This window comes from Gambusia affinis, linkage group LG11 (assembly GCF_019740435.1).
Source record: "Gambusia affinis linkage group LG11, SWU_Gaff_1.0, whole genome shotgun sequence".
Classification (NCBI taxonomy): Eukaryota; Metazoa; Chordata; class Actinopteri; order Cyprinodontiformes; family Poeciliidae; genus Gambusia; species Gambusia affinis.
This window is the reverse complement of record NC_057878.1, coordinates 10,861,870-10,877,292: the sequence shown is the minus strand read 5'-3', so window position 1 is coordinate 10,877,292 and position 15,423 is coordinate 10,861,870. Positions and strand designations below refer to the sequence as shown.

The 15,423-nt window shown below is 39.3% G+C and overlaps 1 protein-coding gene across 1 annotated transcript; it reads left to right on the top strand.

Annotated features, from left to right (window-relative positions):
• The first annotated feature begins 10,609 nt into the window (after positions 1-10,609).
• Positions 10,610-12,240, top strand: nr0b1 (nuclear receptor subfamily 0, group B, member 1). Its single transcript, XM_044130686.1, has 2 exons — positions 10,610-11,506; positions 11,664-12,240. The coding sequence occupies exons 1-2, from the start codon at positions 10,843-10,845 to the stop codon at positions 11,903-11,905; spliced, it is 906 nt and encodes a 301-aa protein (XP_043986621.1). The 5' UTR covers positions 10,610-10,842; the 3' UTR covers positions 11,906-12,240.
• The last annotated feature ends 3,183 nt before the right edge of the window (positions 12,241-15,423 follow it).

Here is a 15,423-nt window from a genome sequence, read left to right as displayed (position 1 = left end):
GGGCACCATGCCCCAGAAAGATGTCACTGTGACTCATCTCTCCTTGGATCCACCTAAACTGGAATTTACTTTATCATCTTTCCTAAGACGGAGACAATCATTTGTTGCAAGACGAAAAGTATCCACTGTTCAGGTGTAGACTTCTTATTTTTCCTACATGCTGTTATAAAACACATTTTATTCATCTTGTTGGTAAACCTCTTGTTAAGAATCTAATTAACTTGGATTTGCACTTATCTGTTTATTTTTATGAACTACTATGGGACCTGAGTTAATTATTCTGTACAGAACTTTGTAATGGTTTTATCTGTGAGGAGCGCTAAAAAGAATACATTTTACTTATTTTCTTATTGCAAATTGAAGCTCAGGCTTCAATTTGAAATAAAAGCTTTTTTTCTTTGCACCAGAAACAGGAAGAAAGTCCTTGATGACCAGAAGCTCCTGAAGGTGTGAACTGAAAGGAGTTATTGCAAGTGTTTAGTTTGAAATTTTCTTGGTTTTACCGACAGAATAATAATGAGGATGATGAAAACAATTATCATAGTTGCCAAGAAATCAGATGTGAAACGCCTCCAGATTCTAAGGAAAGAATATCTCCTTCATGACGTTTACAAAATGCTGTGTCCTTGGCTTATTTTAGCTTATTGTCAGTGTTCAGTTTCTTTTTTTTGATGATTAAAGGGAAGTGGAGGTGATAATGGTGAGAGTTTTGTTGTAAAACACAAATGTAAACCACCAGCTGAAAAAAAACTGTGGAGGGTCAAATTGTAAATGTCTTCACTTCATTAGAGGCAGACATGTATGGGCAGCAAAATCAAACTTGACTGATTAATGAATATTTTTTAGAAATAAGCACTTAAATATAAACATAAAAACATAGATAAATATATGCTGTTAAGGACTTTCTTTATTTCGAACCTAAATAATTGAATAAACAAGAATCTAGCTTACGACAGACCACATGCAGATTTACTTTGTGCTTTTTTGAAATCAGCAAACAGAATTTAGTATCAGACAAAGAAAACCTGAGTAAATACAAAAATCCATTTTCAAAAGATTATTTCGTTTTTGGGGGCAAGAAATGAAATCCAAACCAACCTGGCCCTTGGTGAAAAAGTCATCAAAGAAAAGCGAAAAACCACTTTTCTTTTCTTCAGTTTCAGTCACTCACAGCAAGACCCAGTCCACAACTATACATCTAGAATCAAGACATCACTTAAATCGACTTTCTCTGGCAACATAAAGCAGCAGCGACAATTTCAAAAGCAGCCCATACCTCAATCTAAAGAAATCAAAGAGCAGATGAGAAACAAAGCCATTGACCTCAGTCTATCTGGATGCCTTACAAAACCATCTCAGCCAACTCTTTGACTAGTGAAAGCCTTTATCCACAATGGAGAAAACATGGAACAATGGCAAAACTGTCTGGTTTAATTCAAGAATGCACTGACGACTCATCCAGCAACTTATTAAAGAAACCTTAACAAAAATCAAACATTTTGATGTCTCCCGGTACGTTTGTTGTAAAGCTAACCCAGAATTTCAGAAAAACTCCATCATTTCGACGGTGAAACACAGAACTGGAAGAAAACTATGCGGAATTGACAGAACAAAGTCCACTATTATAAAAAAGAAAAAAAAAGAAGACATAAAACAAAATGGAGCGATCACACGACATGCGTATTAAATCAATACCACAAAGAACAGTCAAAATTCCTCTACAGCCTATTGACATAAACACTTGATGCCAGAAGGGTGACAGAATCCATTTAGGCGGTTGATGATCTAAAACATTTAAAGTGTGATTTTAAAAAAAGCAGAAGCAATCTGTCAGTGGTGTTGCCTTTTTCATTGCGCTCTAAATCCATGTATCCGGACACATTCCTGTCACTCTAGCACAGCAGTCTCTCTTGTGTTTGACCTAAAAAGTTGCATATCTGTAATTTTGTTTTTTTTATTTTGTAATCAGGGCGACCTTGCGCGTATATAAGCCAACCTTGAGCGGCGTAACAAGAGCAGAGACAAACAGATGCTGAGCCGTCCTATCACAGGCGTGTGTTGCATGTGCTGTTTACCCACAGTCAGTGAGAGGATCACAGCTGAGGTAAACAATGAGCTCCACTGTGTTTGTTCACAGAGTGGAGCTGCGTGTCATTGAGCTGGTATTCAAACTGTGATTGGCTCGCACCTAACACCCAATGATGAAACTTCGCAGCCAGGATTTAACTATTGGATAAATACTGTCACAAATGATTAAAATGGGTTTGGGCTTGGAAAACTGATGTTTTTTTTTTTTTGTGGATAAGAGTTTCTAAATGTTTCCGGTTGTTAAAAAATGTGCTGCCTAAAAGTGGAAAATGTGAGGACAAAAAAAGTGTGAGAGTAGAACTAGTCAACCAAAACATGACGAAAAGGCAATCATGTTGGCGTGGCGCTGCTAAGGTAGGAAAACTCAGAGGCAGCAGATGGTGTGATAGTGTTTATAGCCAGAATAAAACAGAGGAAACTTACAAGATGGCTCATGACAAAGACAGAAGAACCGGCTGGAAATAGACAAAAAAAAAAAAAAAAAGAATAAGCTGGACTAAAAAATAATTTATGTTCTGAGGGAGATGTGGGACTGACAATAACCAGAAGGATTAGTCAGAGGTGAATAGTAACAGCTGAGGAAGACTGCAGAAATAGGTGGCAGCTGTGAATTGGAGTTGGAAAAACTGAATGATAAACACCGGAGAGGAAACAAGAACAGAACTAAAGTGTAAATAATCAAACACAAAAGGTTGAACTGATCTGCCATGATCTAAGGAATATAAATAAACAACAAAGATCAAAGATCAAAACAGGAACCCAAATGAAATTTCACATATTTATGTCTCTAGATCAGTCTGAACAAAAGTAATCTTTTAGTTCAATTATTGTTTTACTGTGATTCTCAAACAACCAGAGCTACAAAGGAGTGGTTTAGGTCAAAACATATTCACATGTTAAAACGGCTCTGTTAAAGTCCAGTTCAGATACGGTGTAAATACCTTCAGATTGATGTTCACAGACGGTCTCCGTCACTGAGCGCAAATTATTTTGCAAACAAAGATGGGCTAAAGTTTCTGTACAAATCTGGTAGAGACAAACCCCATCAGGCTGAGTACTTCACACAGAGAAATAAAAATCTGCACAATATTTTTTCGCTGGCATCTGCTGAACATCATTTTGCATGTTTGTCTCACATCTGGTGACTCAAATGCTGATAGAGCTAACTTAGTCTTCTTCTGCTATCAACCGATTCATTTTACGCCAACGTTACGGCTGATGGCAGCACATTTTATTTTTGTTTGTTCTACAAGAACCTTGATTTTCATTTAAAAGATGCTGCAAAGCACTGGCACATCAGCTTCGATGAACGTGTGAACATATAAAACATTGTGCTTTTTCTGAAAATAAATCACATACATTTTACCCCTTATTTGTATTAGTGTGGGGTCACAGCAGTTCCCTCCCCCACATTATTCCTGAACGCCTCCTTTGCTTCCGTCTTTCATGCACTTTGCTACATCCTTCCACCGTGTTGCAGGTGTTATTTGTATTTGTTCTTTTATTTCTCCTGATTTATGAAAGGAGTACGTTCAAAAGCACTTTTCCTCTCATGCATCCTGCACATTTTGCAGCGAAGTGAGCTTGTTTTCTGTTGCCCTTCAAGACACACAAACACGGGCGCGCATACGCATAAACTTTCACTTTGGTGTAAGTTGGTGACACGAGTCCTTGGAAAGTGCAGTATTCAATTTGTAACTATTATGGAGACAAGGACACAGTCCTTTATGTGAGCAGCCACAGAGAGAAAATGGAGGCAGTCACTATGGCAACCGCCAGAAGAGTGCCCAACAAATCAACAAACAATGCAGTACGAGACTTTTCCAGGGAAGCCATTTAATGTGAAGCCTTGAATCATACAAAGTTGTCCTCCTAAGTTTCTGAGACCTGTCTGTGGGTGTTTGAGCTCCAAGTGTTTTGTAAAAAAAAAAAAAAAAGAAAAAAGAAAGACAGAAAAGACTTGTGTTTTTCTCCCCGAATGGATTTCAAGGCCGAGGAGACTGAATGTGCCAAAGAGCTGCAGTGTTGGGTCACGGCAACCTCGGGGTTTCATTTGCCTGATCAGCCTTCAGAAAGTACAAAAAAAAAAAAAAAAACAGAAAGTGCTCACTGATGCAAAAGCACACAGCACCAGTCATCCACTAAAACCTTCTGCGTGTTTACACCCTCAACTGGCACATTTCTTTTTTGTATATTTTGTATCAGTTGTACAGTGATAAAAAGGAGAGTTACTGAATAGCTCCCTTTGTCTTTGATAGGGCTGGTTGAGGAGGAAGATTAAGGGTTCAGGAGACTGAAATTTTTATTTTTTTTCTGTTTGAATATATTTTCATTTTTTCCTAACAGTTTACTTTCTCGTTTAGAACATTTGAACACATATTAAACACACACACAAATAAACAGTCCTGAACAGGGAGTGGAAAAGCACTTTCATCTGCATATCATTTAGCATTCCCTTGCAATGTAATCCCTGTATGTCACTCTCACTTTCCCATGGCCCCCCGTCTGAGTAAATATCCTCCTCGGTGCTGACCTTGTTCTAAATTTCACTGCTAGACACAAAACTGCAGCACGGCTAATGCTGTCTGACTCGGACTGTCTGGGTGCCGCTGCAACTGCAGTTGTTTAAGAAGCACTGATGACGGCAGACAAGTGGGTGCTTGTGGGTGAGCATTCAAATACCAGCTGCTCTGTATCTTTGGATCTCATCATATATATTTCTGCACTGCATGTGCAGACGTTAAATAACACACCAGTAACTGGTGGAGTGCCTGAGAAGGAGGAACTTTATTTATAAAATAAATAGCAGGAAAAGTATTAGCATAATAGCTAAGTATTTTAGCTTATTAATGGCATAAACTAATACTCTGGTTAGGCACCTTTTTGAATTCTTTTTGAGATTCTGTCTTTATCTGGTGTCTTTCAACATGTCACATTTCAATGTGGCAAGCTTCTCTTGCTCTGCCTAACGAAGGCTTTCCAGAGCTATCAGACTGTAAGCACATCTCTTGTCTACATCCCTTTAAAGTGACTCTACAGACAGGTCAGATTTAGTTCTGGACTCTGACTGGTTCCCTCTAAAATACTAATTTCCCTCAGATGAAGGCATGAGAAGCGGCACTTAAACCTGACTCGTGTAAGTGTTAAACGTTTCATCCATCTTGACAAAAATCCCACCTCCACAGGTAAAAGGAAAACCCCACAGCATGAATCTGCCACCACCATGTTTTACTGTTTTTTAAATATGCTTCTGCGGAAATTTTTTATTTATTTATTTATTTATTTATTTTAATAGTGACAACTTTACTGATTTTATTCAGATGTTGATGGATACCTTCACTAATATTTTCCTGACATATATTTGAACAATGAGATCCTTTTTATCCTTTGTAGTTTCTCAGAAAACTACAGCTTTACATAAAAGACATACATGAGCAAATAGTAAAAAGTCTCGGAGAGATGACCCTAATTTCTGATTGATTAGATTCCCAATAAGAGAGGATGACTGACTGATCTAATTGAATCAAAAGGTACAAAGTGTTAAAACATGAGCGATGTAAAAAAGACTGACTACTCTTAATGCGAAGAGATTGCTACACCTTTCAGACTTTTGAAGTTTTCACAACCACAATTACATTTTATTTTAGAATTCTGTAAAATTAATGGTGAGAAAAGCTATAAAATAATTTATGATGGTCTCGCTTCTTTTATGTCTCAAAAACCTGGCATTTTAACAAGACTCTGTACGCTTTTGGGGATTTATTGTATGTGATGGGGAAGTGAGAGCTTTGGTAAACTGGGCTTTGGACCAACAGGCACCAGGCCAGAGTCTGCTGTGTATCAAAGAAATTTGACTTGTTAATGCACAACAAAGGTAGGAAAGAGGGGGTGGGAGGCAGAAGAGGCATATTAGATATTTTTTAGATATTTGTATCAAATAAAATCCATTATGACATCATTTATCAGTGCATGTTTTATTCAAGTGCAGGTCTTTCAAAGGGGATTTCAAACTAACTCAGTTGTGCAAAATACATTATGCTCAGAGTGATGAAAACAGAGATTTAAAACTTTCAACATTTTGGACGCCCTGAAGAATAAAGAGAACAACTTTACAATCTCTGGGCCGCTTTCATGAATAAACCTGTGGCCAGAACGACCCGATGATGTAATATTTGAGAACACACTCAATCAGTGGTTAGAGGATCTCTGTCGTGTTTAAATTATGAAAGTGACTGATAAGCATAAAAACTGTTGAATTCTTACATTTTCAAAGAAAAAATATATGATCTAACGTTAAAATTTTTTTACAGTGTTTTGATCAAACCTGTTGCATTTTGTTTTGTCCTGCGGAGCAACTAAAACCAATATGTTGTTTGTTCCTGTGGTTTCTCAGTTTCTCTTTCTGCAGGTTTAGAACTTCAAGGGTGTTTTCTTGTATTGTCTTTATGTCTTTATCCTTCTCCCTCCCCTTTATTCTTACCTCCATCTTTCCTTTTTAACTTTTTTCCCCACTTCTCCTCCTCTCTTTGTTCTCTTTTTCAATTTCTGTTCCACGTCTGCGTCCAATGCATTTAAAATAAATCTACGGCAATTTCAGGTTAGGTTTTCAGAAAGATAATATATGGAAACAGCTACAAGAACATTTCAGACTGTTTTTAATCACAGAGCTGGATTTGTCAATGGGCAAAACCAAATGTTTATTCATGACTCCCTCTGAGAAGCGTTGAGATTTTGGCTCAACAAATGAATGAACTTTCTTTCTTCAATATCCTTCCCACATCTTTACCTGTGCATACTGCTGTAATCACAGGTAAGAGTCTGCTATTTATTTATTTTTTACTCTTATTTAGGGCACAAATTTACCACCAAACATTTTAATATCTCAGTTGCATTGCTGAAAATTTTTCCTGCACAATCAAATGGACTTTGGTTGCACACTGTGTGCTGTGGATAAGTGAGAGTTGACTCAATACTGACTCCATCCACCCTGTCTGAAGTAAAGATGGTGGAACAAAGCGAAGATAAAAAAAAAAAAAAAACAACAAAAAAAAACCTCCTGCACAAATCCGATAAATAAACAGCAAAATAAAAGAAGGAGCCAAGAGCGGAACAAAGGGAGAGACAAAGAGAGACAAAGGGTGACAGAGTGCTGTCTCTTCAGCTCTGTGCTTTTGCAACAAGACATAATGTAATCTCTCCTTGAGACGGAAAGATTTTTATAACCTGTGCAGGCTGGGCCTTGAGCAGCAGAAGAGACTAGCTGAGTGAAGGCTGTTTATCCCACAGTGTCCTTGATATAAACATGTGAAAAATCTCTCCCTTTTTTTTCCCTTCTCTCAGCTAAATCAATACAAAGACATTTGGCCTCTGAACAATGTTACAGTGCTGCAGCAAAAGTTTTTCATCTTGTCTGTATTCATAACTGTGTCCTTCAAAGCAACAGAGCAAGAGACACTGAAGTTGTACTTCAAGCTCTTTCATAAAAGTAGAAATGTGCTCAATGGCAAAGAAAACCTTCTATGGAGAGCCTTACGTGACAGTACGAGGAGGAGTCTGACGTGGCCCGCTCAACACAGCAAGACAGGACATCTGCTCCAAACTTTAGCATTTGCTTCCAGATACTTTTGCTGCTTCTTAAGCTCCTCCACAAACCCTTCGGATTCACCTCTTCCTCTTCCTCTCAGACCTGTAATCCTTCCTAGGAGCAATTAAGATAAAACTTTAATTTATCTGCTTCATCCTAACTTGTCTTCCTGCGTCTGCTTCTTCCTTCCTCCAAGTCCGCTCCTCTTCATCCTCCTTCAGTGACAGAGGCGAGCAGAGCACTGAGTCATGACATCATAATTCACAAGCGCCAGTTTTCACGGTTAAATCAATATCACCGTGTCCGAGTCAAGGATGGGGGCTGGCCTTCACAGCTCAGCTCTTCCTACTTCTTTCTCATAGAAAATCAAATAAATTGTCCCTCAAATAATTATTCCTTCATATCCGACCATGGTCTATGGTTTTGTTTTTTTTATTGGTTCCAGTCTGATAAACAGGACTGCAGAGATGCACCAAACTGAGAACAGTAGACAATTTTGATCAGCTTTTTATTTCTGATTATGAAATATATTGATTTTTCAATGTAAATTCAAATTAATTGTTCAACTTATTTTTTGCAGATCTACCTTTATGAAGCAAAGCATTTTACAGCACTGAGTAGCACAATTAGCATGGCTGCAGAATGTCGCCACGTGTATAGAAAAGGAAGATTTTTGTCTCAGAGAGACAGATGTTGAAAGCTCAAAAAGAAAAAACGAAGCAAGTTTGCTGTACTCTGCTCAACCTCCTTGTCTGCTAAAGTCAGCTCCAGTTCAGTTCGTCCTTCACCAGTTTGACAAAGCGTCCACAAGGAGCCAACAAAATGAGGTCCAGTGCCAGGTAGCATCAGAACCAGCTGAGTTAAGCATGGAGCTCTTTCGTATCCCAGAACTTTCCATTTTACCCTGGGCATGAATTGTGTAAAACGATATTAAAGGCCTATTTATACTCAAGGTTAAATATAAATATTTTTGCTTGCAAGTGCATTTCCAAACGTAGCAAACAGAGCACTACCTCTGGTGATTGTGGGGGGGGCGCTGTGAAGCTCACGTCCAAGAACAATCAAAGAAGAAGATGAAGACAACGACAGGAACCTGTAGCTGTGTTGAATTGCAACAGACACTAGTAAATCCACTGCGGTGCCTGCTCTAGTCTTTGTCTTTATGCTTTCTGAGAATATAAAGAAAGATTTTTTTTCCATCGGTGCCATGTTTGCTGTTGTCTGAACCTTTCCTACCAACCATGCCAACTAGTATAGGCCTACACACAGAAAGAATGACAACAGTGACGCTTAACAATTTTAGAAACCAGGCCAACATATTTATGTGCGTGACCCTTTACTTATGCAGATGATTCTCACAAATGAGTGCGTACATTTGTATTACAATGGTAAACAACGATGAAACATAAGCTTTATGCACACGCTCCATAAAATAAAAAATAATTAATGACTAAACTTGAAAGAGAAAAAGTTATATATATAAAGATGAGCAAAGTCACACCAAAACTTTAGGAAATTGGATATATATTTTGTGTCAGTGAGAAAGGAAAGAAGTTCCAGTTGCCAAAATTACATTTTTGACTTTAAGCTAACTGATAGTAATAATACATTTATAATATTGATCAACTATTGAAATATTTTTTTAGATGGAGTATTCTGTCTATACAAACAAACATAACCAATTTCAGTCAGATTAAATACATGTTTTAACTTATGGCTAAACAACTCTAATTGTAATGAGATTGTAACTTTTACAGCTATGTATAAATTTTGATCATGTCTCACTGGAAGCGATTTGAAACTAAATTAATATCCCTTCTAAATCAAAGGATGCTTGCAATAATTTACAAAATGTATAAAGCCTCTAAGAGGCAACCCAAAGAAGCATTAACCAAAAAACACAAGAACAGCAGCAGCAGTGTTTCTGTTTCTTGCAAACTTACAATCTTTTGTTGTCTTTCGTTGCACAATCATGGACACTGTTATTTGCGCTTCAGGACATAAACACTGAAATGGCTTTAATGAGGGCATTACTTCCTCAGCCTCTGGTTCTGAAAATGAAACTGTAGACCTTGTCCAATTTATTTCATTATTATTTCCACTAGCTTAGCTGATCTTATGAATTTATTTCAGTTGTATTTATTTGAAACACTACGATAGTCAGCACAAATGATTGAAAATAAATGTTGCATTTCAGAAGGGAAGCATATTTACTATGCTATACATAGTCACTCCAGTTTAAAAATTAAAGTTAACAGATAACAGGAGGAAAGCTAAAGAATACGTACTCTCCTTAAGAACTCTTTTTGACATAATTTGACCCGGTGTCATAATACAGTAGAAACAACGGGGTAAAAATATGGCCCAGAAAAAAAAAACAAAAAAACAAAAACAAAAAAAAACTATGAGTCATGAACAAGGTTCCTGTTGTGGTAACACATTTTTTTAGGTTTTGCTTTACAGTCACAACTTCCACACTGAACACTGTTATTACATGGCAGAACTTCAGCGTGATAAGTTGACTGATTGGATATAGAGTGAATGTTTCTTGATTTTCTGACGGAGTCAATTTGAAAGTCATAAAACTCCATATCTTCATTATATGAAGATATGGAGTTTTTTTTTTTACCATATATTATCTTTCTCAATCTTTCTTTCATCCCCAGTTTATTTGAAAAATGTTCAAACAATTTTATCAGCGTTTGGTCTTTCAAAATGAAAGCCAAGTTGTAGCAGAACGGCTGAAATTTTGAGATCACATTTTGTGTTTTGTGAACTTTTCTTTCCTTGACCTTAGAGCAGAGAGATACAATTAAATTTGTAAAAAGTAATTTATTTATTTATTTATTTCACACACACACAAAAAAAAATCAAATGGTTTTTATATTGGCTTTGCCCCCCTCATTTCTGACTAGGCTGTATCTGTGAAAGCTGGAGAGAGAGAGAGAGAGAGAAGAGGAGGTGGAGAGAGAGGAGGTGCATAAGCCGGTGGAGGTGGAAATATGCAGCAACTCTGAACAATCTCTCAAAGTGCGGGGACAGACGGGAGCTAATATAAACAGGCTGCCCTTCACTCGGGGCTATCAGGGGGTAAGGAATCAGTTACCTCTGTCACTGACCCCCGGCGCTTCAAAGAGGCAGCTCCGGCCCATGTAGAGCGGCCAGCGGTCATGGCCACGCTGGAGGGCTGTCGCTGTCGGAGTGCCAGCGCCCGAAACAACAGCAGCATTCTCTACAGCATTCTGAAGAGCGATAGCCTTGTGACCGCCGAGGAGCCACAACAACACCAACAGCAGCATTCCCAACATCAAACCCTGCAGCATCTACTCCTCAAGGGCTCCTCCTCCTCCTGCTCTTCCTCTTCCTCCTCCGGGCCGGGCTCGCTGCAGGAGCTCCGGCAGCAGGCATGCTCCTGCGGATCGACACGTCGCCGGGGCGTATTGCGCTCCCCGCAGGTGACGTGCAAAGCCGCGTCGGCTGTGCTGGTGAAGACGCTGCGCTTTGTGAAAAACGTCCCCTGCTTCCGCGAGTTGCCGGAGGACGACCAGCTGATGCTGATCCGGAGCGGCTGGGCCCCGCTGCTGGTGCTGGGGCTTGCGCAGGACCGGGTGGACTTTGAGACGACCGAGACCGTGGAGCCCAGCATGCTGCAGCGCATCCTCACAGGTGTGCCGGACCGGCAGAGCGAGATCCTGGCCGGTCAGACCAGGGTGGCAGTCGGGGTGTCCGTGGTGGACATCGAGGCGATCAAAGCCTTCCTGAAGAAGTGCTGGAGTGTGGACATCAGCACGAAGGAGTACGCGTATCTCAAGGGAGCTGTGCTCTTTAATCCAGGTAAATTGGAACTTTTTGAATCAGTTTGCATGGAATAAAATCTGCAAAACAGACTGTAATAGTATAAGAACGCTGATTCGGTCGATCGGACCACTGATGAAATTGACCCGAAGTCGTCTGCGTTTGAAAACTAAACTTTTCTCTCTTCTCCTCTCAGATCTGGAAGGTCTGCGCTGCCTCCACTACATCCAGGCGCTGCGCCGCGAGGCGCACCAGGCTCTCAACGAGCACGTCCGGCTGATCCACCGCGACGACTCGATGCGCTTTGCCAAGCTGCTCATCGCCCTGTCCATGCTGCGGGCCATCAGCCCGCTGGTGGTCGCCCAGCTCTTCTTCAGACCCGTAATCGGGACGGTGAACATCGAGGAGGTTCTCATGGAGATGTTCTACGGAAAGTAGGTCACAGAGCAAGGATGAATCCAGACCCCCCACCCCCCAAAAAAGAGATGCCCTGAACTCGTATTGTGCGGTTGGTGAAGCAGATATGGACTGGTAACAATGCATAACAACTGAAGGACTGTGAGAACTGACTTGTGTCAAGCAAGAAAGCGTGTGTGCGTGTGTCGGCGTGTGTTTGTGTGCCTGTGAGAATGATAGCAACAGAGAATGTTGATGCGGAGAGATGTCATTACAAAGGAAACTTAAAGCAGCTGCTGGAATTCATAACTTATTTGTTTTTATATATGAAAAAAACTATTTTTCTAAAATAATAATAAAAAAACATTACCACATTATTTTGTGTGTGTGTGTGACTTTCTGGTCTCTCAAGACTGACACTTTCAGCTGGAGAAAGTGTGCCAGCCAATCTTATGTAGGAGATAACATAAAACGATAAGTTTGTGTGACATCACACCGAAAAATCAGAGTCACAAGGTTTCATGTCAGCTGCAGGTCACTGCAGAGACTGATGAAGGCATGTTACTGTCACATCAGCTGCTGTTTAGCTGAGCCGTGGGCTAGAAAACATTTTGGGTGAAATGTCAAGTTAGGCCACCAGGGGGCAAAATTGCACCACCTGCATTTCGGTTCCTGTAGGTACACCCTGACGGATTGGTGAAACTGTTGAAGCACCAGAAAATTAGCCATGGAATTTCTGTCAAAATCTTCTCAAAGAATAAGGATCTTTACAGTGTTCAACCTAAGGGAAAAAAAAGTAAATCTAATAAAAGTTTTGACTTACTGAAATGAAGCATCAAATGTAAAAACAAAATAAAAATATACCAATCTTTCTGACTTTATTTGTTTTCTTACAGTAATTATTGTTTTGCCTCTCCCAGTGAATATAGTGAGACATCAAATCTGTTTAAATAAATTAAAGGTTTTTTCATTTTAGCACATAATAGCTCATTCGACCCAGCGACAGACTGGCGACCTGTCCAGGATGAACCCCGACTCTCGGCTGGAAGATAGCTGGAGACAGACACCAGAACCCCTCCTGACCCCATTAGGGACAAGGGCGAACAGAAAATGGATGGATGGATAGTTCATTGGAGTCGTATTAATCTTAAAGTATTCCACTGAATAGAGTGGAAAGAGAAGCACAGACTCGTCGGATCAGACGTTTGAGCAATTCTCGTCTCACTCCTTCTGCTACAACAACTAAATAAAGAGAAAGAAGCTAGAAGTAGAGCAAAAAAACAGACAGATATCAGGCACCTTCTGCCGTCGACACAAAGTTAAAGGAGATTTTTTTTTAAATCTAGGCCAGAGAACAAACAAAGCATAAAATAGCGTCGTCTCTCCAGGTTGACCTCAAGAGAGAAATAATTTCCAGCGGTTTCAGCTCAATAGCAGCAATCAAGAGTTTAGCAAGTGTTGGATTCAAACTCGTTGAACTGCATGTATGCGATTTGTCTTGCGGTGTATCTGTTTGTGTATATGCATATACACACATATCTAAAAGTGTGCAATCTAAAGTGGTTTTATAATGAACCTATTTTTTTCCTAGGCAGGTATAATGTCTAATGTATAAGGACAGAGCCATCAACATGACAGGGGCAGTTTTCATTTTCGAGTACTGGGGTAGAATTTTAATAAGTTTAGACTTTTTCCACATTTTGAACATAACATTGAGCTCTTATAATGCAAATAGTGTTAAATCTGTTGATTTCATATCATATGTATGACATAACATCCTGGAGATTGTTTGGTTCTTTGCTCCTGACTGATATCTTTATAAAGTACGATCATTTCTGATCCTTTGCAACTTTGCTGGAAATTGAGGCATTGGCTGAAAGATGCAAATAATCCGACGCAATGGAAATTTAATTGGAAAAGGTGATTGATGTTTGTTATAGCTTAGATTCACAGTGTTTGATGGCAGATGAGAAGTCAAAAATAACTGAATTAAAAGTAGCTTGAGCAAAGTCTTAGTTTAAGGGTTTTGCACACTTATGCAACAAGAGTTTTGCATCCTCATTTTACATTTTCCCCAGCAGATATTTGTTTGCTTGGTTGTGTTTTTAGAGATGAAAAATGTGAAATTATCTGTCAGCGTCATATTTTTTGCATGGCAGCTAGTTCAGTAGGCATATGTAAACTTTAGAAATCTACTTTATACTAATCTCTGAAAAATCATACATCGGAAGTCTTTTCATTTGGAAGTCTGGCAGAAACCATGTCCCCCTATTATAGAGGACATTTACTGATTTTTGTTTTCCTACAGAAACTTCCAGGTTTCACAAAATAGTTGTTTTAACAAAGCAACATAAAAATATAATCGCCTGCCATGGCTGCATTTTGTCTTTATGTTTCTGCTGCTCTCCAAACAGACGTTTGTGACTGCAGTCCAGTTTTCTAAGCATCCATCAGAACTGCAGGAGCTTTGTCCTTGTGTGTGTGTGTGTGTGTTTTATTCCTTCACACAGAGGCGTGCGCTCAATCAAAACTGAATGCAACCTTCAAAGGAAGGAAGGTGATGTCAGTGATAAACTGGGATTTAAGTTCTGTTTGAAGTTCATGCGAATAACTCTCACGTACCTCCTGGTGGTCTTACAAGGCATTGCAGGATAGCAGAGATGAAGAGGGGAAAAAAAAAATCAAGAGATTCATAAACTGGCAACACACTCACACAGTCAGACACACACAGACATTTGCACATATGCCACTGTCTGCTTTGCTTTGATTATGTTCTTGTTCATATCTATCTTCTTTGCATGTTCATTCTCAATGGGCCCTATTTTATCAGCAATTAAGTCCTTAATTGCTCTGGGTAATAAAGAGTCTATTAATCCTGTGACGGCTAATAAAGCTCCAGATGTCTGGCAGGAAGCGGCAAACTGGGAACAGCCACCACTGCGTTGCTCTTGACAATATTTGCATGTGTGCAGACCTCCTATATCTATAGAAATGGTTAATTCTAGATTATTAGCATGGCAGATTTGTTTGTACATTTCCACCGCTCAGTCTCGCCTTAACTGACAAACTCTGCCTTCAACCCAGTTTTCTTATCTGTGTATTTTACTCTGTTTTCCTCTTTTTTTTTTCTCTTTCCTCTGACCCAGTTATTTTTTTTCTTTCCGTTTTCTCCTGGGGTTGCCAGATATCAGCGAATCTGTTCTCAGCTCCTCTTTGAGCTTTCAAATACAAACGCTTGTAGTTAGTGTTTACTCCCAGGAGATGGCAGTGTTTGGCAGCACTTACTCATCAGCTGTGAGCGACCAGAATGGTTTGAATTAGACCTTTAAGACAAAATCTTTCTTCCATCAGCACATTTCCTGTTTGTTTGGACACTAAAGCTGCGGTGAGAGGGTAATGGATATTTAAAGGCACCAACACACAACAGAAAATAAACAAAACCTTCACCCTGTTTCCAACCTCTTTGGGATTTTGTCATCATTATGTGATAATTTCACAACATCACAAGGTTCAGTCATTAATACTTGACATATAAAAATAAAAATGATCAAAGGGAAAGT

What these genes read in the sequence shown, in the direction of transcription:
- nr0b1 (XM_044130686.1), top strand. Translation starts at nt 10,843, where the DNA reads ATGGCCACGCTGGAGGGCTGTCGCTGTCGGAGTGCCAGCGCCCGAAAC. An exon ending in AGCTGTGCTCTTTAATCCAG is followed by an intron (nt 11,507 to 11,663) that starts GTAAATTGGAAC and finishes TTCTCCTCTCAG; the next exon opens with ATCTGGAAGGTCTGCGCTGC.